The 25,427-nt window shown below is 52.3% G+C and overlaps 1 protein-coding gene across 20 annotated transcripts in view; it reads left to right on the forward strand.

Moving 5' to 3' along the window:
- Agap1 (ArfGAP with GTPase domain, ankyrin repeat and PH domain 1) overlaps nt 1-25,427 on the forward strand; it is a 473,567-nt gene that overhangs the window by 216,601 nt on the left and 231,539 nt on the right. For all 20 annotated transcript variants that reach the window (XM_078018283.1, XM_078018285.1, XM_078018287.1 and 17 more), the window contains 3 exons: nt 6,150-6,277; nt 7,419-7,574; nt 14,201-14,293. In XM_078018283.1, the coding sequence (XP_077874409.1) occupies nt 6,150-6,277; nt 7,419-7,574; nt 14,201-14,293 (377 nt within the window). The remainder of the gene's footprint in view (nt 1-6,149; nt 6,278-7,418; nt 7,575-14,200; nt 14,294-25,427) is intronic.

The following is a 25,427-nucleotide window of genomic DNA, read 5'->3' on the forward strand; positions in this document are numbered from 1 at the left end:
ACGTCTGGGACGGGTTTCGATGACCCCCATTGCCTAAGGATAGTGACCATGTTGTCACTGGGCTCTGTACACCTTTACAGCTGGGTTTCCAGGTGCCTTCTAACTTCCTCAGTGGTGTGGACCCAGCATGCTGTAGTATCTCCGGGGCCACAGCACGGCCTGTTGTCCTGGGTCGGGAGCTGCTGGTCCCCCTTGGCAGCACGGCGTGGCAGGATCCCACAGGAGTTTAGGTGCGGGGCCACGCGCCCCAGCTCACTGATGCTGCGCCTGCTGTGGCCTGATCCCCGAGACCTTCGGGAACGCAGCGCTGCCTGCCCTCTCTCCCTGGCTCGCTCCCTCGCTCACTCTCTGATTTTACTTAGATTTTCTGGCGTGGCTTCCTCCTGCTCAGAGCGCAGATGCTCAGAAGCTTGCCTGGGCGACAGGTCTCCTTCTGCGCCCCGGCAGGCAGTGCCAGGGACTCCGCCGCTCACACCGATTGACTTTGAGATTTTCGTGGTGAGCAAAGTTCGACTTCAGATTTCCTCTCACTCCTGAGTCATACACTCAGAACTACATAATTTGGTAATTAATTTCTTCTTAATTAATAAGCTAGTTTAATGATCGCTCTACTGTGATTTAAAAACGGACTGGAGACATTAGGGGCTCTTCTATTTGTTCCTGGGAGGTTTGCAGTCTGCCTTGGTCTCCGTCACCTTTGGGAGTTCTCAGGTGGCCCCGTGTCTCCCGGGGAAGAGCCTTTCAGTGACAGTGTGATACACCTCGTCTTCCTCTGGGTGGTGGCACCACAGATAGAGACAAAGCGTGCAGTGACTTCCGGCCTCATACGTCGCGCTCTGAGAGTGTCCCTGTGCACAGGGTGTTCGTGTCTCGTCTCCCCGCACTTCTTTTTTATGAGTTTATCTGTTGTAAACACTTGACTCATTTAATTCTGGTGTATCCGTGCTTGCTCAGAATTGTCCACCAGCCCCAGGGACAGTGGCCTGACTGTGCTAGAATAGTAGAAGAATCTTCCCACTCCAGTTTGGCTTGCTGGTTGCCACTTGTGCCTAACCCTGGCCCCGTGGCCGTCAGATCTGTGCTCTTCCATAGATAAGGCTTCCGTCCCCTCCGGAGGGCACTGCCTGACTTCTCTCCAACCTGGGGGTCATCTGGTTCTGCGTGACACGTAGGGTACATGGGAATGTCCTGAGAGCTCTGTATTCTGAAAGAGACTGGTGCTTTTGTGTAGTGAAATACCAGGAGTGCAGAATCCGCCCCACAGACTGGAAATAGCCAGTCCTGAGGTTTGTCCTACCAGAGCCATTGGAAAACCAAGCAGAACAATGTCATGAGAGGGTTGTCTCAGGAGAACCAACTGCAGTGCCAGAGGCCTGTGTACCAGCTCTGGGTGGACAGGGTTTCTTGGGTCATGACAGTAGCCACAGAGAAGAATTTGGGGGCATTCTGGGGGTGTAGTCAGCAATCTGTTGGCCGCCTGTCTCCGTGCCCGGGGGTGGGGGTTGTGTGGTCCATGGAGTTAGAAGACAGGAGAAGCAGGTTGGAGAGAAGCGGGGAGTCCCAGGAGGGTGGCGGTGCATTTGAACTGCCCCTGCTTGTTGACAGGGAGGCCTGCGGTCATGGATCCACAGTTCTAGGACGCAGGAAGGACGCGAGGAGGGTGGGTCACGTCCACAGCAGGAGCCAGCGGCCTTGAAGAAACGTTGGCGAGGAGAAGCTTCCTCCAGAGGCGCCTGGAGAGAAGAGAGGGTTGAAGACAGGAACCTGGGGCACGTCCATTAGAGGGGCCAGCAGAGGGGGATGGAAAGAGGATCCAGGTGGGGGAGGCAAGGAAATGGGGTGTCCAGGAAGCCCAGTGAGGACGCGGACAGCAATGCCAGGTGCTGCCCAGGGGTCAGGTTGCAGTGTGCAGTTGTCCCCTGGTGGCCACAGTGTCCCCAGATACCATGCCAGGGCAGGTCCAGCCAGGGCCCAGAGGCAGACTGCAGGATCAGACCGGGGAGGTGGCCTCATGTGTGCTTGCCCGGAGGAGGCTGAGAGATGGGACTTGGTACGCCATTGGACTGACACAGCCCTGGCTGAGCACCTCCCGTGTGCTATGGGCTGGGCTCTGTCCCTTACACCAGTGACATAAGAACCCTGTAGAGACTGGAGAGCAGGAGAGGTCGCAGGCGGAGGAGGGAGTGTTTCACTGCTGCCTGAGGGTGTTGAGGGCAGTCACGGGCCAAACTGGACCCTGTCCTCTGCCTGTCTTCCCGATTTGAGGACGAAGTGGTCAAGAGCCTGCCCACCCGGCTCAGCCCTCCCCGGGGCGGACGGCCTCTCTGTCCTTGCTCTCTGTGGGAGTAGAGACCAGCATTTGGTCCAGACCAGGCGGACCCATCTGAGAATCTTTCTTTTGCCACTCATTAAAGACTGCGATTTTCCTTCTGCTCCTTGGGAAGTTTAAAATTTGTGCAGAAAGTAAATGTTTTTATGGTTTACATTCTTAAATTTGCTTTTAATTGAAGAACACAAATGCATGCGCGAAAGTCTACGTAGACTTAAAAATACCACAAAATTATCCTCCATCAAGAAGCAGCCCCTCGCCCAGCTCCAGGATCCAGCCCCCTTCCTCCCTCACCTGGCACCGTCTGACCCCGGGGCTGGCTTGCTGTGAGCCTCCTGCCGTGTGGTCACCAGCACTGCAGGGCTGACTGCAGGGCAGCTCCACCTTCCATCCATGCCCAAGCCAGATTTTAAAGTGAGAACAAAGGTGACCTGAAGCTGCTCTGAGCGTCACCTGGAGGTGATGTGTTGAGCAGTGTGGTGGTACCAGGCCAGTCGCCTTCCATGCCTGCTGAGGAGGCCACGTTGGGCACAGACGCAGTGCATGGGCACATTCATGGTCATGAGTCACCGCGTGGAGACTAAGTCAGATGCCCATGATAAAGATTTTGGACTCTCGTGAGTTCAAGTGGCTGTGCTTTTGATAAATGCACACATTTCCCTTAGACATAGATGTACACACTGGCATATGTGCTGATGTAAAATACGTAGCGTGTTCAATTGTCGAATGACCAGATTCAGAAACTGGTTGTGAGAGTTGGCCAGCCAGCACAGTCAGAGGTCGCGGTCACCTTTTAAACTTCCTGACGTTTACGCGTTCTAAGTACCCTGAGTACTTAGGGATCACCACTTGTTTCAGTCTGCTTTTTCACTGCTGTGACTGAAAGACCTGGAAAGAACCATTTTAGAGGAGAAGAAGTTTATTTGGGCTCATGGTTTCAGAGGTCTCAGTCCGTAGATGACTGACTCCATTCCTCAGAGCCCAGGGTGAGGCAGAGCATCGTGACATCGGGATGTGGCACAGGGAAGCAACTCAGGGCGTCATCGGGAAGCAGAGCAAGAATTCACTCACCAGGTACAAAATAGGCTCCCCAAAAGCATCTCCCCAGGTCCCCTCCTCCAGCCACCCCGCCTGCCGCCAGTCATCAGCAGTGAGTCCCCGCCAGGGCGTCGGCGCAGCGCCTGGGTCAGGCTGCGTACCCAGGCAGGTCCCCTCCAGGCCTTCTTCACGGTCTCACAGGGGCTCTAGGAGGGCACCTCGCATGTCTCCCTCTGCGGGCCAGTAAATGTGTCTGCCTTCTCTTTCCCCTGAAATGTGGGGTTTGGGGGTATTTAATTGTTGGAAGGCCTTTATTTTAGTTACCTAGAAGCTGTGCTGAGGATTGAACCCAGTGCCTCACACATGCCAGGCAGGTGCACTCACAGCACCCTCCGTCCCTGGCCTTGATTTTCCTTGATGTCTGCGAGGAGCCCGCCTGCCCCCCCCCCCCGTTGTGCCGTGGTTGAGGCCTGGACCACAGTGCCAGTTGGGTGGCAGTTATCATGTTAGCTTTGGTCCAGAGTCCTCAGGGGCGTCTATAAGCAGGGCCCCCAGACATGTCACTCCCTCCGTGGGACATAAAGCAAGCAGCAGAGCTGCGGTTAGCAGGTCCACGGTGTTAGCCACAGGTCTTCACGGCAGCGGATTTCCGTCCTCCTGATGGAAAGGTGCGAAGGTTCACAGAGGGCCTTCGCCTCCTGGTGATGTCCTCCTTAGGCAGATCGTTGTACTTCTAAAGCAGCCTCTGTGTCTTAGGACAAGGTATTCGTAAATCATTTTCTTTCTTTAATTTGTGTATGGGAGTAGGAAGGAATTAAAATGGGGGAATATTGTAGTAAGATTTAAAAAAAAAAAAAGACACCAGGCATTACGGGTTATGACTGCGTGGTTTGTTCGTTTGGTTGGTTGTTGTTGTTGTTGTTGTTTTGCAGTTAATGTGGTAGAGCAGTAATAAAGGGGCAGTGGGATTTTAGTCCTCAGGACACGGCCCATGCTCTGTACGTCGTTTTTAAAACGTTCTTTTTAATCACCAACGCCTTCTTTCTAGCCTGTTTGTAGAGAGGACACATTTGTTTCCATTTGGAGATCCATAGAATTAGGGTTTTAGTGAAATATCTGACTTCTCGTGGAAAGTCTGTAACGTTGCCTTGGCGTGAAACACACGTGTGGAGAGTGTCTGCGAAGCTCTCCTGGCCCATCAAGTCCTGTTGCCGTCCATGTGCGGCTCCTGTGTTCGGTGGCCTGTGTGGTCACACGGCGGACACACACTGAGGCTGGCAGAGAAGCAGAACGTGGGGCCGAAACACAGCCCCTTTTTGCTGTGTTTCAAAAGGATAAGGACTAGCACTCGCCCAGGCAGCCCTGATTTCAGGCTGATTTGCTTTAAGGTCTTTGGGATTTCAGTACACCTGTGTGACACACATTCTGCACCTATTGGAAGCTGATCTGAGATTTCATTTTTGAGTTCATGCAATGATTTTTTAAAATATTCTAATATATGTCTTCAAAGACCCCTGATCAATACGCCAATGGTTTTGAAATGACAGAGTGCCGCGATATTCCTCTGTAATTTAAACATGATTAGCTGATGAAGGTTGTGTTCGATACACTGCAGGAAGATAAATTAATTGATACCATCCTTTTAGGTTGATGAGAAGCCTATTGGAGGGGGATGTAACTAATGGAGCCGCTGCTTCGTCTCCTGAACCATTTTTTATTCATTGCACTTTTACTTAATCATATTTATACTATCATTCATTCACACGAAAACCACAGGCTGTGGACAGACCAGTTCCTTATTAAAATTGTGTTCATTTGGAAAAGAAATCATCAGTGAGCATGGTCTGTGGGCAGCACGTGGGCTGCTTACAGGACATCACCAGGGGCCAGGGAAAGGCACGGTGTCCTTCCACTTTGGCACCTTTGGGGGCCGGAACAACCCAGACCAAGAGATGAGTGCAGTAGCACTGAGCCCAGTGGCAGCCACTCCCCGAGGCCCACATCCATCCACATGAACCCCGGGACTCCTCCCGCAGTGACACCCCTCAGTGCAGGAAGGGCTTTCTAATCGCCGGCTTCCTTTCCAATTAAATCCAGTATGCTTTATCAGCCAGCCTATTTGCCAAGAGAAGTTATGGCTGGTTGGATTCAGATTTGTATTGATGAAGATAAACTTCCAGTGTGGAGGTGATACGTTTAAATAAAAAAAGAGCTGGGATGTAATTGCTTGTGCTTGAGTATCAGCTCCACCAGAGCCTGTGGAGTTAAGCGTGACTCCTCAGGCAGTGTGACAGGAGGATTTGGGGTTCCAAGGGCTTTAGGGAAATCTCCCTGTTCCAGTTAGGCTCATCAGTGCTACCACTAACTGGGAAAAAGGTTATTTTAGGATGAATTTCACACTGTGGGTCTGTGTTTTTGTTTCCACACGTGAGTCCTCTGAGGCCCTCCGTGCCTTCTGTGTCCGGCCTCACTCAGTGTCGGTTCTATCCCCAGCACCCCCTCATGGCCCGGGAAGGCTGCTGGCCACAGACATCTCTGCGATTCAGGCCGATGAAGGAAAGGGACACCAGGGAGCAGAGGGCAGCTCTCCCTGGAGGAAGGTGGTCCCAGAGCTTGCTGGCTGGGCCCCGGGGGAAGCTCTGGGAAATGTCCAGGTGCCAACTGAAGGTCCTGTGGAAGGAGGGAAAGCCCTGCAGGTGTCGGGGTCCCCAGCTCGTCTGCTCTGCCTGTGGCACTTGGACACCGGCTTCAGGGCGATTTCTCTTGTCTCTGTGTCTACCAGTGGCCCAGAAGATTGTTGCCACAAGGAAGAAGCAGCAGCTGTCCATCGGCCCCTGCAAGTCCCTGCCCAACTCTCCCAGCCACTCCTCCGTCTGTTCTGCACAGGTGTCCGCCGTGCACATCAGCCAGGTAGGTCAGGTGGGATGAGGGACTGAGGGGACCTGGGACCAGGGACAGCGTGGAGACAGTGCTCTCAGTCAGTGCAGAAGTCGGCTTGGCTCGTTCCAACTGCAGAGATAACAGCAGCGTGTTTGTGATTGACCCCCGTTTCCTTCAGAACCTGCCGTGGCCAGCTGGGTTTTAGGGGTCGTTCCTGCTGCCTGGAATTCATTATGAGCCACGCTGGCCCAGGGCAGTGCAGGAGTGTGTCCGCTGCTGATTTAAGGCACCATGCTCTGGTCTGCGTCCTGGCCCACTTGCAGGTTCACAGTTCTCAGTCCGTCTTGTGGGTGAACCATGGCACGCCTCAAGTTGGCAGCGCAATTTGTTATAATTGCCACCTCCCCCGGGCTCTCTAGAAATTGTTCTCTTTACATAACAACATTTTTCTAAATTATTTACTTGGAAGCAAATGAAATCATTGTCACTTTGAAGAACTTGCAGAAGCCTGTTCAGGATACTGTTGCTTTATTTTGCTTTATTTTGCCTGCGCTGGTTTTGTGATTGACCTTTCTTGGCTAGGTGGTCTCTTGGCCCTTGGGTCCAGAGGGTGCAGTGGAAGGGTTGGTGCCCGGGAAGGCAGTCCATTCCTGTGGTCTCTGTTGTGGGCTGTGAAGGCTCACTCAGGAATGTCAACGCTGTACTGTTGGCGTCTTTAACTTCCTGCAAGCCTGGAAACATCTTCCAGCAGCACCCTATTTCCAGATGTCATCAGCAGAATGTTCCTTGTGGTTCTGCTGAGCAAACCAGGTCCCTCTGCTCCTGTTCTAGAGCAGAGAAGGAACGGGGAATCCATTAGTTTAACTAGCCTCTTTGCTTTCCAGAGGGAAGGGAAATGCTTACATTTTAGCTGTTTGAAATGCTCAAGTTTAATGATAGACACTTTGTTCCCTCTGGTCACTTTCTTAGACAAAACAACTCTGAGATGGCAGATTCCTAGAATGAGGCCTTGTGTGCTTGCTGCACACAGCTGGCAAAGTCACAGAAGTCTGCCTTCCGCCCTGGCTCACCCCACAAGACTTGAGAACTGGTTGACTGCGACCCCACTGAGGTGGTGACCCTAGGTTCCAGGCGTGTGTCCTTAATGAAACCTTGGTTTTGATCATTGCAGACAAGTAATGGCGGCGGGAGCCTAAGCGACTACTCCTCCTCTGTCCCGTCGACCCCAAGCACCAGCCAGAAGGAGCTTCGGATCGATGTGCCCCCCACTGCCAACACCCCGACACCCGTGCGGAAGCAGTCCAAGCGCCGGTCCAACCTCTTCACCGTGAGTGTCAGCCCTGGGGAGAGGCCTGAGTGTGACACCGAGGAGCCTGGGTCCCTGTTAACGTGGTGGTCTGGTGGTCCAGTAGTAGTCGTAGAATCCAAGCTAAGTTAATGAGAATGGCATTGACTCTGGAAATCTAAGACAGCAGTGGGAGCCAAGGTCTGGATGCTGAGTAGAATGGGAGTTCTCCATGGAGAGCAGTGTGCGTGGAGAGCCTTGGTATCTTGGATTTGTAACAAGCATTTCATGGTCTCTAGAGAGACACTGTCTGCATCTTACACAAAACAGAGCTGTGTGGCATTCTCAAAGGTGTGCACCCATTTCTTCAGATGGGACATGGGAGCCAGCCTGTTCTCCCTGTCTGAGGACTTGCCTTAGTGGGTGCAGGTCGGGGCTGGGACAGGGCTGGCTCTCAGCCCCACATGCCCTGGGCTTCCTGGGGCTCACAGCACAGAGAGAGTCATCTAGGAGTGTTTGAAAACTGGAGATCAGGTATTTAGGGTCACATTTAGAAACTCAGAGTCTCTGGGTGGGGCCCTGACCTATGGGTGGCTCTGGGGACCACTGAGATAAGGAAATTCCTGAAATACAGGAGACACAAACACTGCCCACCCCCATCCTGTCCACCTCCATCCTTCCCACACAGCAGGCATCACCAACCCACCCTGGAAGGCCTTGCAGTGGAGCCCAGAACACCAGGCAGAGCTGCTGGCATGTGACCGGGCAGGAGCACTCTCCCCCCCGGACCAGCTCTGTGCATGACAGGTTTTAAACCAGTGGTTCTCAGCCAGGGCACTTCTGCAACTGAAGGACTTTTGGCAACTTCTGCAGAGATTTGGGGTTGTCACACCATGGGAATGGGTGGATGGGTCAGGTGCTGGAGGTACCATCAAGAGCAGCAGCCGGTGCTCCTGAACTTCCTGACTCACAGGCCAGCCCCACCTACAAAGGAAGCTCGGCCCACCTGCAGGCAGTGCTCGGATCACACCTGTCTCCTCTTGGTTGGTTGGTGCTGACTCAGACACAAAGAAGTCTAGTGTTTCCTGTCTGAAACTGAAGGAGAATACCCCCACGAGAACTGGGAGTGCACATCTCACCTGCCTCCCTTACTGATGATGGCCGTCTTGATGCCACCTTGCCGGCCAAGTCTGGTAGATGCCTCGTCCCTCTCCCGCCCTGAGACAGTATCGCCAGGGTCTGCTGACTGCACAGTGCCACTTAACTGCTCTCTGCTCCTTGCTGATTGCCTTGTTCCATGCTGCTCTGGCAGAGGCTACTATGCAGACTGATCAGAGAGAGCAGGCCCAGGCCCTGGACTCCCCTACTGGCAGCTGTTTGAACTTAGGCAAATTACTTAACCTCTCTGAGCTGGGAAGGTAGCACTTGTGCAGAGGGGCAGAAGAGCCCTGTGGCATGGCTTTCCCTGTTCCCTCATGACCACTAATGTTCCGTACGTGACCTCTGATGGGGTCAGGTGGGAGTAGCTATAAGATGGCTGGCTGGAGGGGAGGCAGTGTGTGTCTCAGTGCAGGGAACCTCTGCTGGGCCTTCAGTGTCCGTGGGCGCACACCGAATGGGACACTGGCCCCAACGGCTCCCTCCCAGCTCTCCCAGGCCAGGGCCTTGTCCAGTGAGAAGTGGCCACCCCACAGGACAGGCTGCACATCCCCTCTGGACTCAAGAGGCTGGTGAATGCATCTGTCAAGACACTTCTGTGTCGTCGATGCCATCCCTGTTAGGAGCCGGGAGGGAGAACACAGCCTCTGGCACCCGCCAGGGTCACATTAGCTGCTCATTGTCTTTGGTTTTTATTCAGTGAAAGAAATAAAAATCCAGGAAATGCCTTTAAAAATAGAGCTGCTTAGCCAGGCATGGTGGTACAGGCCTGCAATCCCAGCAACTCTGGAGGCTGAGGCAGGAGGATCTCAAATTCAAGGCCAGCCTCAGCAATTTAATGAGACTGTCAGCAAATAGTGGAACCTGTCTCAAAATAAATAAATAAATAGATAGATAAATAGGAGTCGGGATGTAGCTCAGTGGTGAAGCGCCCCTGGGTTAGATCCCCAACGGCAAAAAATAAACAAACAAAAAAGTGGAGTTACTTATAAGAAGATCAGCAGCACATTCTTGTCCCATCCTCTAAAGGGGTAGCTGTGGAGTTGGATTGTGCCAGGAAATAGTGTCCCGGATCCTGTCCTATAATGGGTAACCGACAATCCATGTGGACTATGGAGAGCACTTTAAGATGGGAACAATCAAAATCACAACCCAGTTAATAAATATTGACTTAGCCTGGCTCGCGGCAGAGCCCTGGTTCTGCCCAGAGTCCAGGAGGAGGGCTTGTGCCAGAGTCCGCTGCATTCAGGAGAAGGGGTCTGGAGGGAAGCTAGGGGCTCTGCACACTGAAAGGAGAGAGCAGAATTCAAGAGAAGGGCCTGCCTGCAGCTGACGAAGACCACGAGGAAGCGCGTGTGCACCAGGCATCCAGTTGGCCAGGGAGCCAGAGTGCAGGCTGGGTAGGCAGGTGCAGGAACCAGCGAGAACCACCCTGCATGGGGACTAAGTCGGGGGACGACTGATCGCGGCCTGCCTGTGGCCTGTGCAGGGTCCGTGTGTATTTTCTTCCTTTCTAATGTTGGGAGACCATTTGAGAGTGGACCATTGTAGTAACCAAACCCCGCTGCCCGGCTATATTAAGGAGAACAGAAGTGTGAGGTCATGAAAAGAAGCCAAGATGAAGTTGGTTGAAATCCCAGCAGGGTCTGCCTGTCCCTTTCTGGGTTTCAGTTGACAGAACTGTGGTGATGGTGGTGGTGACATGGAGGTGGTGACGATAGTGGTGATGCATAAGTACTGAGTATTTTTTAGTAGAAGATCTTAGATTAACTCCACTAGATGTCAGTGTCATTCAAGGAATGAAGAGAAAGCAAATCAATTTTGAAATCTTGGGAAGAAGAAACTAAATTCTTATTGCTGCCAGTTTGTTCACATTCTGAAGAATGTAAAATCCGGTAGACTCTTCATCTCTGGTGATCTTTGGCATTTTTTTCTGGCTTAATTGTCAAAGTGTATGTTTATTTAAAAGTATCTAGAAGGAGGACACATGTACCATATGGGATCAATCTTAGTGAATAAAAATTCATGCATCTGGGTTTATAATATGCAAGAGGCAACAGCCACCTTATTTATTAGTGCATTACAAAGAGGCCAGAGTTAATTAAATAGTACACACACCATTTTTTCAAATACCATTCTTACATATTTTATAACGTAGACGTGTAATGTATAGGCTGGGCTAACATTTTCTACTCCCAGATGTTTTTGTTTGCATGTGTTTACTTTTTTTAAAAAACAAATCATGTGTACCTTATATGAAATGATACAAATTTAAACTCTCTCTAATTAGTAGCTTTATAGTAGGAATTATACTTTAGTAATCAAAAGTGAAAATATATTTTGAGCATTTTGAAAAATTATTGTTTTGAAAAAACAAACACTAAAAGACTGTTTTGGAATATGGGTTCTTAGAGTGATTAATTTAGTAGCCCCAACTTACTTGTGGTTGAGACATTTTATTTGAAAATGTTTTCAAATATAGCAGAATAAAAAATATACACACATACCACCTTCCAACGCACCAAATTCAAATGTTTTTCTGCTGCTACCACTGCTGCTGCTTCAAGAAATAAGTGAATCCCAAGTGAAGGGTGAAGCCCTCCTTGGACGCCTCCCAGATGGGGTCTCCTGCCTCCCTCCCAGGGACCAGCCCTGCTGAATCCCTCGCATGTTGTCTCTGTTCACGTTTTAAACTAGCTTGGTCCTCACCCAGTGTGCTGCGCTGCGCTGCCTCCTTTCACACTGTAGCGATGGTGTTGTTGATGTGGTCTTTCAAAAGCTTGCTGTGTAATGTCAGTGTCATTAACCAGAGCTAAGCATGCCTGTGTCCCAAGACTGTGCAAAACATTGAACAACTCACAGAACTCACTGTGAGAATAAGACGTGCCATCTGTATACAGGTGGCAGTTCCGAATGGCACGCTGTGTTTCTGTAGAGCCTGGGTGCCCGTGACAGGTGCGTCCTCAGCCCTTCCTTGCTGCGGACAAGGGGAGAGTGGTGTCTGTTTGATAGGAAGGGTTCTTGCAGCAGGGCTCTGTCCAGGTACACGGGTGTGGGTGGCATGTCGCTTCCTGGCTTCTTTCACCTGAGGGAAGTGAAACTCTTTGTAAGGAAGCGAGTGATCGTCATATGACCTGCACTGAGCATCTGTGGAAGCTGAGCGGCCTTTCTCAGCGCTCGGGGTCTCCACATCTTCTGAGCCAGGCACACAAACCCTGGTTATGTTCTCAGTAGTGAGCAGCGGGCTGGACGCAGCTCTCCGACAACTGGTGGGTACCAAGGACCGCTGCATCTGACATCCCCAGAGCCATCTCAGCCGTGACGGAGGATGCCGTCTGCAGGACAACAAGATGACCTCGCTGGGGATTTACACGGGCTGCAGCATTCTTTGTCCAGTGAATTTAGTTTTTTATTTCAATTTAATTAACATAGCCTGTTTGGACAGAGTAATTGTTGACCTGAGTTGTAGCCTTCTGACCATCAGCTTGCCCAGCTCTTTGCTGGCATTTAGGTTATGACTCTCACCAGAATGTTAGTTTTCAGGAAATTTTGGTTTGATTTTTGCAGAGAAGTCTTACCAGGTTCCAGTTCCTAGCTGAGCTGTGATCAGATGTTGGATTTAGTTTTGTTTCCGAGCTGTTCGTGGCAATACAGTTAGCCGTTTCCTCCTGCTCGGGAGATTCTGCTCTGAGAACAGAAGTGGGTACGGGGACAGATGTGCTGCCCTGAGGAGGATGTTAATTTTTTTTTAAATGTTTGTTTTGTTAATTATTCTGTTTAATAGAGAATAATGAAGATGGATTTCCAGATTTAGGAATTTAGAATTCGTAAAATTCCCAAAGTACTGTTAGTGCTGTACGTCAACCTAGAATTGTTTTAAATGTTCTGTCTGCAAGCTTGAAAATTCTTCTTACAACTGGAAACCTGAAGGGCCAGCTTCTGCAAGAATTAAAACGTGAAGAAAGAATTTGAGATCATCGCATAGCTTTTACTACACATTATTAATTTGAGAATTAATTAAAGAGAAGGAAAACCCCCAGACTCTGGCTGTGATTCCTGAAGAGGAATTGACGAGCACCTCTCCTTCCTTCTGTCCCGGAGGGCAGACCCTGGGTGTCTTCCTCGGCTGCTTCCTGTCGTCTCGTTCCAGCTTTCTAACCATCCTAAGGAAACAAGGCACGCTCTGCCAGACACATAGTAGGTGTTCACTAATGGTGAGCCCCCGGGGTCACAGAAGCAGCACGTTTTCTAATGAGCGCCCTTTGAGGTGCCGGCGCTGCCTGATGTCACCGGGGCCCTCTCCCTGTCTTGTCACTTGATTCTGGCAGCAGCCTCTCCTGGGATCTCGAGCCCGTCCCGTCGGCCTGGCCTTCTCATGTCCTGTGCCGTCACCCCTTTTAACATTGTTTTAGAACACCGGCCGCAGCATCCCACATGCCTTTGAAACTGGGTTTTATCACCATCGCGGCTGCACTGGACACCACCGGGTCTCTCCGTTTCATATATCATTTCAGATTTGAAAAGCACATGAAAATGTTTCTCCATTTTCAATATTGCGTGAGTAATGTTCCCATTGAAAAGTAATGGAGTGAAGTTGTCACTTGTCAGCACAGTTATTAAGGAGGACGAGTCTCAGATCTTTCTCTCATAATAAAATAAATCTGTCAGAAAATCACGGCGCTCGCCCTTTCTCGCGCCATCGGTGGATGGGGACTTGGACGGGGACGCTCTTGTGGTCTTGGCCAAGTTAAGGTGCACCTCAGGTTGTGGCTCCCTGGTCACATATGGCCCCCTCCCCGCTGGCCACCAGCCCCCGGGTAGCTCTGCAATATCCACGCTCCCTTCGAGATAATTGGCTCCGGAACGAGGCAGACCCACAGAGCTGCTCGCTCTTCCCGAATACCAGCGTTTTATCGGGAGGAGGTTTCTGGGATTTCCCTTGTTATTTTCAGTGCTATGGTACACTAGTTTAACTTTGAAATCACTGTTTTCTACCCACGAAGAAGCAAGAGAAGGCAACACCGCCCACACCTTGGTGCCGATCAAGGGTGCACATTTAAATTGCTCAGCTGACTAGTTAATAGAATTTTTTAGATCATTCAGACGTTAATTAAATATATACATTTATGCAGACTGTTTTCCGACTAAGCAGCAAGGAGCCCTTTTTCTCCTTGGCTGTGTTAACTGCAGCTCTGGAATGTGTTTTCTTCTTGGGCGTTACTTTCCTAGATGGTCCATTGGTTTCTAGTAATTGAATTTTGAACTCTTTGCAAAATTATCTTTTAATTCTTTTTTAATGAAAAAGTCAGGGGGAAAGTTTAGGAAATTCTCTGGAATGATGAGTCAGTGCAGATGAAGTGCTTGCGGGTCTGTTTCTGGGATGTGTGTGTGCACACACATGTGCCAGATGTGGCCTCCAGGTCCCTGTTGTCAGAAGCGTGTGGGCAGGGGAAGAGCGGGCGTGTGAGCCGCGGCCCCCACCCAAATGCCAACTTTCCTTTGCCTTGCAGTCTCGGAAAGGGAGCGACCCAGACAAAGAGAAGAAAGGCTTGGAGAGCCGCGCGGACAGCATCGGGAGCGGCCGAGCCATCCCAATTAAACAGGTACGCAGCGTCCCCCTCCCTGCCCGTCGCCAGAGACACACCTCGGGTCGGCCGAGAGGACGCTGGCTCGGGTGCCAGGGTTTGTTTGATGTGCGGTGTTGATGAATGTAGAAGTCACTCACTTGACATCAATTAGAAGAGGTTCCTGGGAGTATTAAAATGGGATCATTAGAATGAGAAGAGGGAAATGTGACAACAGATCTAATGAAGTGCCGCGTGCCCACTACATATGGAGGGCCCGTCCAGGCAGGGCCGGCTTCACAGGCTGCCTTTGTAGCGTGCCTTTGATTGGGCTGCTGGCCGCCAGGCGACACGGGTAAATCAGATCGCTGTACAAGAGCCCCTTGTGATCACAGGAATAGCCCGACGTGGCCCTAATTTGCTCTCGCAGACGGACATCTGAACGCTGTTTCAGGCTGGCCTGTGACAACGAGGCAATTAGTTGTGATAATCCTCGCCGGCGCGTCAGCTGTGCGCGCTTGTTTGTAATTTGCTAATGAAGGAATTGTAACTTTGATTAGGTTCAGTTTCATTTAGACCTTATTATATAAAGGAACATTTACAGCTGTAATGTGGGGCCTTAATTAAACTTCCTCATTACACAACAGGACTTGAATTCAAGCATTTGTTTTGGCCTGTGCTGCTCGCCTGAAATAGGTTTCCGTCAGCCCAGAAACCAGTGCTAAATCACTTTGTCGCAAGTAAAAAGCACTGGAATTCACGTGTGACGTGTTTTGCCATTTTACTTCCAGGGAGAATGAGAATAGAGTTCAGCCCCACACAGAGGCTTCTGGGAGTGCCGTCTTTTAGTTTGTTAAAGGAAGCCAACTGATGTAGTGTGCTCTGCTCAAGGAGAAAAAAGAAATCTGTGGGCAACGGACACTGCTTGTCCACTCTGGCCCTCTGGTTGATATCGCCTATGCCCTCTCCTCAACTGTAGGGACTTGCATTTATTTCTCCTTTAGGAATGCACCTGGGCACTGGCCACTCTTAAAGAGGGCCAGAGTCTTTCCTGAAATCCAATTGGACCATTTCGGCAATAATAGGTTTCACTCATTTGGAACAAACAGGGTACAGCTTTGGTGGGGGCTGGGCAGTCCAGAGTGATGACATGGGAGAGGAAGGGGTAAGCAGGGCCACAGCACCTGGGATGAGACCAGAGGCCAGGAGTCCACAGGGCCTCCTGAGAAGCCCACGACTGTTGCAAAGCCCCTCAGCAGCTGCAGAACTGAGTGGGCCTGTGCCCCCATCTTTCTCCCTGCACCAGGCTCTGCCCATGAGTTGCCAGGTGGGGAGAAGGACAGTCTGGATGTGGTGACCAAGGCCATGGTGCCTGTGTGCAGGACACACGTTCACATACCAGGTGACCAGTGTGGGTCAGCTCGGGGACCTCCACACCTTGCTAGGACCCTTCAGTCCGTGCATGTGGTCTCTTCCTTCAGCTCCCTTACTTATGACCCGACTCTCCGTAATGTGATGCTAGTCTGTGACGTTTATGCCTCTCACCTCTGGACCTGGCACTAGGATCTGGACGGTGGGAAGCTGGAGAGCCTGCACGGCTCCTGGTTCATGTGCTGATCCGGGTGGGCAGGGGCCCCGCTGCCAGTCAGTCAGGCGCCAGGTGAGCTTGGCCTTCACTCAGTCTGGACCCTGCTCGTCGGTGGAGGGGCTCCCCTTCTGTGTGCAGGGTGGTCCCGACCGTCAGTGTAACAGACGAATCTCGTCCGTGGCAGCCTTTTGGTTGTGAATGTTCACAATCATCTCAGTCATCTGTAATCTAGTGACAGTCTGGCTTCCTGGCGACTACTGCACTCTGGGAGCTCCTTGTCCCTCATCAGGGCCCGATGTGTAGACACAGACCAGCTCCTTCTGGGTGTCCAGGTGCCCCGGACTTCAGACTCCTCCTCTGTAAACCGGGGCACCGGAGACTGTCTGGATCTCCGATGCCACAGAGGAGGCCCCGTTCCCGCCACGCTGGAGTTTGAGGTCAGTGTCCAGAGCGCCCCGTCCCAGGCCCCTGTGCACGCTGCGGGCTGTGGATAGTCCTGTGGGCTCACCTCACCGGCCTGCAGGCACCGTGTTTCCAAAGGAGCACAGATCACTTGAGAGCCTCCGCGTTCCTCCGTCCCAGTGTGATGAGGGTGGGGCGCTACCTACCCAGCGAAGGTGAGAACTCGGCACTGTCTGTGGAGCAGGTGAGTAGTCGGACAGTGCCTGTCAGGTTGACTCTCACTGAGGCTGGAGGCTTGCGATGCTGTGTGCTGAGTGGGACCCGCCTTCCACAGGACCCTCTGCCCAGTACCTGTGCCCTCCCCACTGCCCGAGTGATGAGAAGCCCGCAAAGAGCTCTGGAAGCAGAGTTTTGGGTCAGAAATCAAATACGTGAGCGCTGACCTCAACAGGAGCTTCCAGGGCTTGCCTACAGCAGCCCACCTCACCCGTGCGCTCGGGTGGGAAGGGCCATCCCCTCAGTCCTCTGTGCGTCTGTCACCTTTGTGTTCCTGCCCTTCTCACCATCAGCAGGACACCTGGTCCTCAGGCCCCGTCTGTGGCCAAAGCGTGGTCCCTGCTCACCAGCTCTCTTGCCTGATGGCTGAGGGCTCAGCAGGCCAGGCGTCGTGGTCATGCCCTGGGCTTGGCCTGGCCCCTGTTCTGAGTCACACCTCCTCTCCCCACAGACGGACCACGTCTGTACAGGCTGCACGGACACGGTGGGTGATTTTAACCCCATTTCACTTAAACTCTAGACTCCTTCGTGTGAGAGCACAGGCTCCTCCCCAGTGTGGGAGCCGGCCGGTCCAGGGTCAGGACTGCCGTGTCCCCGCCGCAGCTCCAGGTTTATCTTCAGGGACACGGCCAGCCGGCTTTCTGGGGCTTACCTCCGTTTCTCCTGGACCAGAGCCCGCCTCTCATTGTTGTGTCCTTTCCGGGGCCTTGGAGGGACTGGTTCAGAGTTCTGTTTCTTTACTTCCTAACAAGATAAGGTCTATTCGAATAAAAATTAAAAAGCAAAGCAAGAAAAATAAAAGCCAGAGCCGGCTCAGCGGCGAGTGGGCTTGTCACATATTAATTTTTCATGGCTGTGGAGAGTTGTACATACATAATCACTTGATTGCAGTGGGAGTTGGGGAGCTCCTACGGTGTCATTTGCATAAATCTTGTTAAGTCAATGGCAGTTAATGAAGTACAAATGAGCCTGGAGAAGGTGACATGCAGACCGTGGGTGGCAGATGGGAGGTCTGTTTGGGGACGGCAGCTGTGTGCTCGCCTTTCTTTCTTTCTCTTTAGCATTTTTTAATCTCTATATTTGAGTACAGACACACAGCCGTGGGCCTTGGCCTCTTCCCCTTCTGCATGCTGCTGGCCAGAGCCCCAGGCCTCTCCCGCCGCTGGTGTGCCTGCTGCGAACAGAGGCCACGGGCCCACCTTGTGCTCGGCAGCGCGCAGAGCAGATCTGAATGTCTAAAACTAATCAGTTTATCTTGTCATGCTTATGCAGTTGAAAGTGTGTTTGGGTTGGTGGGGACAAACAAAAAAACCCTTCTCACTAGGTCTTTGGAGGCAGGGTTTTGTCTCAGGAGGTCTCAACAAGCACTGTCTTGGCTCGGTGTGTTCCATTTCCATCTGGGCCCTCTGGCCACAGGGGATTGGCAGTACGAGGGGTTTAGTGAGCACTGAGAAATGCAGAGGTGGGGATCTCACAGATAAGTAGGCAGAGCCGAGGCCCTTGGTCAGCACGGGGCCCAGCCTCTCTAGCTTTGGTCAGCATCCTGGCTGTGGGATCTCTCGAGGCTTAGGTGCTCAGAGATTCTGGGCAAAATAGTACCACTTTCGGAAGTCTCCTGCTGGTTTGCACCTGTGCTGGGTATTTTGAGAGGAATCCAGGTCTCCATCACACGGAGGAAATGTAGGCAGAGAGGTGTGTGAGCCCCAACGGCCGTGCTGGGATGTGCTGCTCTTCCTGAGCTACAAGAGCCGCCTGCTCCGCGAATCCCACCAGGTGGTCCAGCCAACGGGTTTCCCAGCTATCGGGGGTCACTGTGTCCTGCTGGAGACCTTGGATCAGACTTGTTTGCTTTTGCAATGCTAAGAGGTAAACCAAAGGAGCATGGTGTCTTCATGAAGCTTCTTTAAAGTCTCAATTTTGACCTTGCACCTGATGTCAAGCCACCTTTAGAGAGGAGAGTCAGAGGTAGGAGCACAGTTTCTCACAGTGGTAAGGCCGCGGGGAAGCCCTGCCCAGGGTGGCAGCGGAAGGGCCGCCTGGCTGGGGCGCTCTCCACACCTGGCGCCAGGCCGTGAACGTCTCCCAGCCCTGCATGGTTTTGATTGTCGACTGTCAGTCAGAGAAAGGCGCCTCGGGAGTTCTTCCCTTTGGGCAGCTGACCTGTGTTGTCTGGTACCTGGGCCAACACTAGGGCTGTGTTGTGTGGCGTGGGAAGAATAAAGACAACCCAGTGACGCCTCGAGGACATTCCTGAAAGTCCAGCATGGGGTAGCGCGTGGGCCTGTGTGCTGCTCACCGAGGAACAAAACCCCAAGCCGGAACTGGAAGAGGAGCAGGCCAGGCAGCTCTCCTCCAAGATCGCGCAGAGGGTGAACCTGGCAGGCCACCTCCCTGCAGCCTCTGCAGGGCGGGTCGATGCTGGCTGGTGTTGATGGAGCAGGACATAGCGGGGACAAGGGGAGCAAGAGTGCCACATGCACTCTTCATTTGGGTTGGCAAGAGTGCCACGTGCACCACTCAGGAAATGGGTTCTGCCTAGACGTCGGGGTCCCCACCAGCTCCCTAGGAACAGGTGATGCGCTGACCTGGCCCCGGTGCCCTGAAAGCTCACTTACCTCACTTGGGTGAATGACTCCCCAAGAGCCTCCCATTCAGCCTGGGTCACAACAGTCTTGGCCCAATGAAGATCATGAAATTGATGTGTCACGTGGGCATGTCACAAGATTTTACTCCCACTCCTCAAATATCTCAATGCCACTGACCAGACAGGCCCAGGTATCTGGATGCTCACCTAGGAATCCACAGTCATCTGTCTTGGAATGAACAGGGCACACCCTCCGCTGGTCCCCGGCTGTTTGGGCAGCGCAGGTGGGTGGCAACGTGGTTTACGCAGAATGCTTAATGAGACCACTTTTACCAAAGTGAGGAATCCATCATTTAAACATAAACCTTCAAAGCAATTTGAAAACTGTGCTTCCCTTGGCCACCAGGGCTCCATGAGGGCAATACGCTGAGCTGCTTTGTCCACCGTAGACTGTGGTGCAAAAAGCATGCTCTCTCCAGGACCCGGAGTTAATGTTAGAGCCCGTGTACTTGGGGTGTTCAGGACCTAAGAGCTGGGTAATTTCTAGGGGTTCATTGTAGCAAAATAGTGTTCTTTTCCTTGAAAGTTCAGTGGGGATGGTGAAACTGGACTCCTTATGAGCCCAGAAATAGGCAAGAAAGGAAAAACTCACCCAGAAGCAGGAGAGTTGCTACAAATAGCTAATGTTGACCCCTAGCACCACAACTGAATATTCATAGTGATACATTAATAAGGTGTGCATTTCTGGAATGCTCTCTTCAGACTCGATCAATCTGTAACGAGCCTGTGCTCATCCTTGTTTTGATGTGGGTTCTCTTCTGGGCCCAAGAGGACAGTAGATGTCTGTGGCCTGGCTGGCTCAGGCGTGCCGGGAAGACCCAGCTGGAGTTCTCACCCCGGGGGCGGATCCCCAAGGGAGCTGTGTCTGCAGAATCCAGGGACCAGCAGCCCCAGTGGAGGGCGGGCAGAGAAGCCAAGGTGGGCAGCCCTGCTGGCCCTGGAAGTGAGGGGGGCGGGGGGGGGGACTGGAAGGCCAGCTGTCAGGTTGCCCAGGGCACTGGCTGCCCACAAGGTACTGATTTCCCTGCCCTCGTGGTGGAGTGTCCTGCAGTTTCCCACAGAGTAGTCATGGGGATGTGGGACTGGTGACCGCCCAGAACCCACTCCAGCTCCTGCAGGGAGGGTGCCCGAGCCAGGTCCCTGAGGATGGGCCAGCATGCCTTTGCCTCTCAGAGTGGCCTGGCCCCCGTGATGCGCCCTTGCTCTGTCATCACAGCAAGTAACAGGGATAATTACCTGTCAGCGCATTACCAGTACCAGAGCTTGTTGACCCCACGTGAGTGCCCGACTGCCCCAGGCTCTGCCCTGTGTACGCCTGTGAGGCACCATGGTGCCCATGTTGTGGATGCGGAAAGTGAGGCTCCGCAATGCTGTCGCTTGCAGAGGTTGCCTGGGCTGCTGTCCTAAAGTTCCACCGACTGGATGACTCCGTCACAAAGTTCCCTCTGTAGTCCTGGAGGCTGGCAGTCCAGGGTCCAGGCACAGGCAGGGCTAGTTCCCAGAGAGCCCTCTCTCCGTGGCTTGGCGTAGCCTCCTTCCTGCATGTGCACTCCTGGCATCTCGTCCACTTCTCACAGGGACATCCGGCCCGTTAGGTTAGGGCCCCACCCTTAGACCTCTTGAACTTACAAGCCTCCTCGAGACCCTGCCTCCAGCTGTCATCACGTTGGGGGCAAGGGCTGCCACGTGTGAACACGGTTCAGCACAACCCAGCTAACAGCAGAGCTAGGGCAGGAGCTCTCGTGTGTGACTGGGGGCCATCTGTAACCTGTTCTGTCTTAGACCAAGGCCACTCCACTCCCGTTGAGCGCGTCTGAGAGGGCAAAGGACCCACTGCAGGCAGTGGTGTGCGCTGCCTAGGAAGCACTTAGGACTCTTCAGACTCTGTGACAAGAGCATTTCCATTGACACCCTCCTAGCGTGTGCCAAACTGCAGTCGCGTGCCGCATGCCATCATGGCGGGCAGCAGTGGTCTGCGCATACAGTGGTGGTCCCAGAAGATTCTATTGCTCAGTGACATGGTTCACACCCTAGTGTAAGTGCCAAACTGCAATCACATGCCACGTGACATCATGGCGGGCAGCAGTGGTCCACATAAACGGTGGTGATTCCGGAAGTTCCCACCCTAGTGTAAGTACACTCAGTGAAGTTCCCACAACAAAAGTCACCTAGTGCTGTGTTTCTCAGGACATGTCCCTGTCATGAAGCAGCACATGATGTGTCTTAAGACCATTGACAGGCTCAATCCTGCGAGGCAATACATCCTACATGTTCTGTCTCATTTCTAGCATTTTATTCCTATTTAACGGAGACTTCTGTTAGCCTGGATTTGAAAAGAAAAGCAAAACCCCTTTCCCATGGGGACTGCTCAGGACCGAGGGCAGCGGTCAGGTCTGCAGCTGGGGATGTCCAGGAAAATACTTGGTAATGAGTAGGCGCCCCCGATTCTTGTGTTTGTCTTAAATATAGCTTCCCTCCTGGCCTTCCAGAACCGTCTGTGCAGCAAGTGCCTATGGTGATGGCTCTGGTGCCTTGTGTTCTTAATCTAAGATGATGCCCAAGTACCTACCTCCTTACAGAGGGAGCCCACGCACGACGGGCTGAGAGTCCAGAGGTGCCTTCACTTCTGGATGTTTTGCCTGGTGCTGTAAGTTGTTTTGGGGTACAGAGGCAGAGCAGGCTTCTCCCAGGCTAACTTTTGCTCCTGGTGAATGGATCCGGACACCCATTGAACACCAGTTCTGTAGGAAAAATCACATTGGCTTTTGAAACTTCATGTCCATTTGGAAATCACCACAGTGGGACCCCTGGGGCACCTAATGTGGCTCCCCCACAGCATCTCGCCACACTGTGTTCTGAGACTGTGCCCTTTCCGGGGTCCCGGCCTGCTGTGCCCCACTCTCAAGGTTTTGTTTTGGCAGCACTAGGGATTGAACCCAGAAACTCTCCTACTGAGCCCCACCCCATCCCTTTTCTTTTATGTATTCGGGATCCTGCTGCCTCAGCCTCCCGAGACACTGGGATTGCAGGTGTGCACCACCCTGCCTGGCTCACACACCCTCTTGACTGGTCTTTCTGTGGCTGACTCCACAGCCTTTTGCTCCAGAAGTTCCACAGGAGGGGACGGGGGCATAATGTGGCACAGGCCCCAGCTGCAGGGGCTGTCTGGTACGGACCCAATGAGGTTTGGGGGCTTCCGTTAAGTGTCAGTGTCCGTGGGCCCCAAGGTCGACTAGCAGTCGGGGTGGAGTTTCGAGAGATTGCATTTCCACATCCCCAGGTGTGCCGAAGCTGCTGGGCTGGGGCCACCTGGGGTCCCCGGGCCTCAGTCCTTTCCTCCTTGCACATGGGGGTTCCTGACCTTGGGCACGACTTCTGGCGCCTCTGACCAGTGCTTTCAGGCCCACGTGGAACACTGCTGCTCCAGAAAGACATGGGCAGTGGTGTCCTCTCTGCTCCCTCCTCGGAGGCCTTGTGGAGCCTGGAGTCTTCCACTTCCTGTTGCTGAGAAACCTCATCCAGGTGCTTCCCCCAGGGCAGGCTCAGGAGGGGCGGGAGGGAGGGAGGCTGTGGCCGTGAAGGAGAGTTAGAATAGGTTCATAGTGTGAAATCATTTTCCTTCCCCCAAATGAATTCTGTGTTCCTAGAAAAGAATGTTATACTAGAGAAGTTTCACTTTTTCTTAAGTTATACTTTAAGAAAAAAATAGAATTTAAAATTCATTAAGTTTGACTCTTTCATGTGTTTAAGAGACTATACATTTCACACAAGTGTAATCACTTTTTTTTTTTAGTCTTTGAAATGACCCACAATGGTCTCAGAAAGCCAGTTTCTTCTAAAACTACTCTACTTCTCATTGTTCCTGTGCAAGACATCCCATCTAAATAAATGTCTTTATGTTCATCTCATCTAAATAAATGTCTTTATGTTCTAATTTTACTCAGCTTTTTTTTAACCATCAAATGCACCAATTTTAGAAATGCCAGACTGTTTCTATAATTGCCAAAGTTGTACCCCACTACTCCATGAAACCCAGCCTTTGTGCTGGTAACACGTGATAAAAACAAGAGTGTTCATTGTCCGGAGGTCATTCTGTAGAGGAAGTGCTTCTGTTGTTTTGGAAACACATGAGACTTGTTTGTACAAGTAGGTGGATACGGCCCGCGCTGCACAGGTACTGCTTGAGACGTGCTGTAGAGAGTGGTGGCCTCTCCCCTTGGGCTCATGTATAATGGAACGGAAACTGAACAGTGAGAAATCACTCTGTACCAGGGTTTATCATTAACCAAATGATAAATCCCAACTCTTTAAAAAAAATTAGGAGAAGCAGAAGATTAAAAGTGTCCACCATGAGGACTGAAAACTGGCCTGGCCTTCTATCTAGGAGGGTAACCTAGCAGTGTGTTTTGAAAAGGAGATGAAAATGTGCTTCACTTTGTCCAGTCATCTCTTGTAGAATGTATACCAAGAAAATAATTCACTAGGATAAAAAGACCTTAGCTGTAAAAAAGAAAAAAAAAAGTTTATAACAGAGTTGTTTATAAATGTCAGTGACAGGAGGCAGGGACCTCGGGGCGGGGGGCCCGGGGGGTGGAGTTGGTGATGGCCAGGTAGACAGCACCGGGACGCCTGCTGCTAATGAGTGAAGGTGAAGACAGACTGTGGGTGAGGAGCACATGAAGGAACGCGGAGTGCACTCGGCTTCCGGCTGGGTGCACAGGAGCAAGAGCAGGCCGGGGCGGATGGGGACCCTGGGAAGTGTCAGCTATTGGTACTGAAGTAAGTTTAGACCCAAAGAAGTTGCACACACAGTACAGAGTCCCTGTATACCTTTTACCCAACTGCCTCCAAAGTGAACATATTTACACAACCCTCATACAGTGACCAAAAATCAGGAAATTAACCAAGTGCAGTGGGCAGCCTGTCACCCCACAGCTCAGGAGGCTGAGGCAGGAGGGTGGCAACTTAGCAAGATCCTGTCTCACAGTAAAATCGGACTGGGAATGTAACTCAGTGCAGAGGCCCAGGGTTTTGGGGAGAAGGGCCTAGGCGGCCAGGACGAGAGGCCGTGAGGTCGGGCAGGGCCAGAAGGAAGGAGCGCGGAGGTGGTGTTCTGATGAAGTCGACTTCCAGCTTGACGGAAGTGCTCCTGGACACAAGGGGGGCCCTGTCGACAGACGCTTCTGTACCCATGCTCCTGAGCAGGGACCCAGGAGAAAACCTAGAACAGACGCGTGGGCAGAGGAGCCACCAATCAATGACAGTGAGGAGACGAGGAAGGAGGAGACCCCAGGGACCACGGAAAGGACAGGCCAGACTCCCACTGACTCTCAGCTCTGGGGCCCTCCTCTCCAGAGCAGTCTGTCTCCGTCACCTTTGCAGTCACCCTGCTGCTTGCTTGCTGCTCTGTGTCCTGTTCAGTTCTTTGCTGAACGGACACACGTTCAATACCTGGTATCAAAAAAGAAAAGAAAACAAAGGATGTCCGTATTCACCGAGTGCTGGTAACAGATTCGGGTCTGTCTGTCCTTCCTCCTTTTCACTGAGACCCCATCCAGGTCCCCCATTCTGTTTAATTGCTGTGTGCTCTGGTCACCTGCACTCTGACCGTCCCTCAGGCTCCCTGACTTCCTGTGTCCTTGACACTGTGTCCAGAATGTGGCTCTGTGGCCTGGGGACTGCCTTGGCCTGGATGGCGGGGGTTTCTGCAGGAGCGAGGAGCACCCCGCCCTTTGCAGTGGCCTGGCAGGAGGAGGTGCGCTCCCCGGCCCAGCCTGTTCCCGTGACTTCCCACTTTGGGCATTTGGAGAAGGCGAGGTCTGCAGGCCTCCTCCCTGGAAAGGGGCGGTTTTTTCCTTCCAGGAGGATCATTGGGGAAAATCTGAACACCCTGCTGATGCTCTGTAAGTCAGTTTTCATGCTGTAAACTGTATTCAGTGAAAGACTTTTTTTTTAAATGATCGTAAAATGCCCCGGCTGCCCTGTGTGTGCACACGTGTTTGCTTTGGTGGCAGAGAGCTTCTCTCCCTCCCGTCACAGGGAACCTCAGGGTGGTTGGGGCACGTGAACCAGTGTAGGTACGGATGGGGTTGCAAAAGCCCTCTCCCAAGTGTGTCCGTGGCTAATTGCCTGGTACTCTGTGCCCTGCCTGTCTCTGATCTGTCCACTCATCAGAGGACCTTTAGGCAAGCTCTGGTTGGGCCTTCCTGCAGTGGAGAGAGGCTGGGCCTGAAAGGAGGCCCTCAGGAGGCCCAGGTGAGGAG

Source organism: Ictidomys tridecemlineatus, chromosome 7 (assembly GCF_052094955.1).
Source record: "Ictidomys tridecemlineatus isolate mIctTri1 chromosome 7, mIctTri1.hap1, whole genome shotgun sequence".
Classification (NCBI taxonomy): Eukaryota; Metazoa; Chordata; class Mammalia; order Rodentia; family Sciuridae; genus Ictidomys; species Ictidomys tridecemlineatus.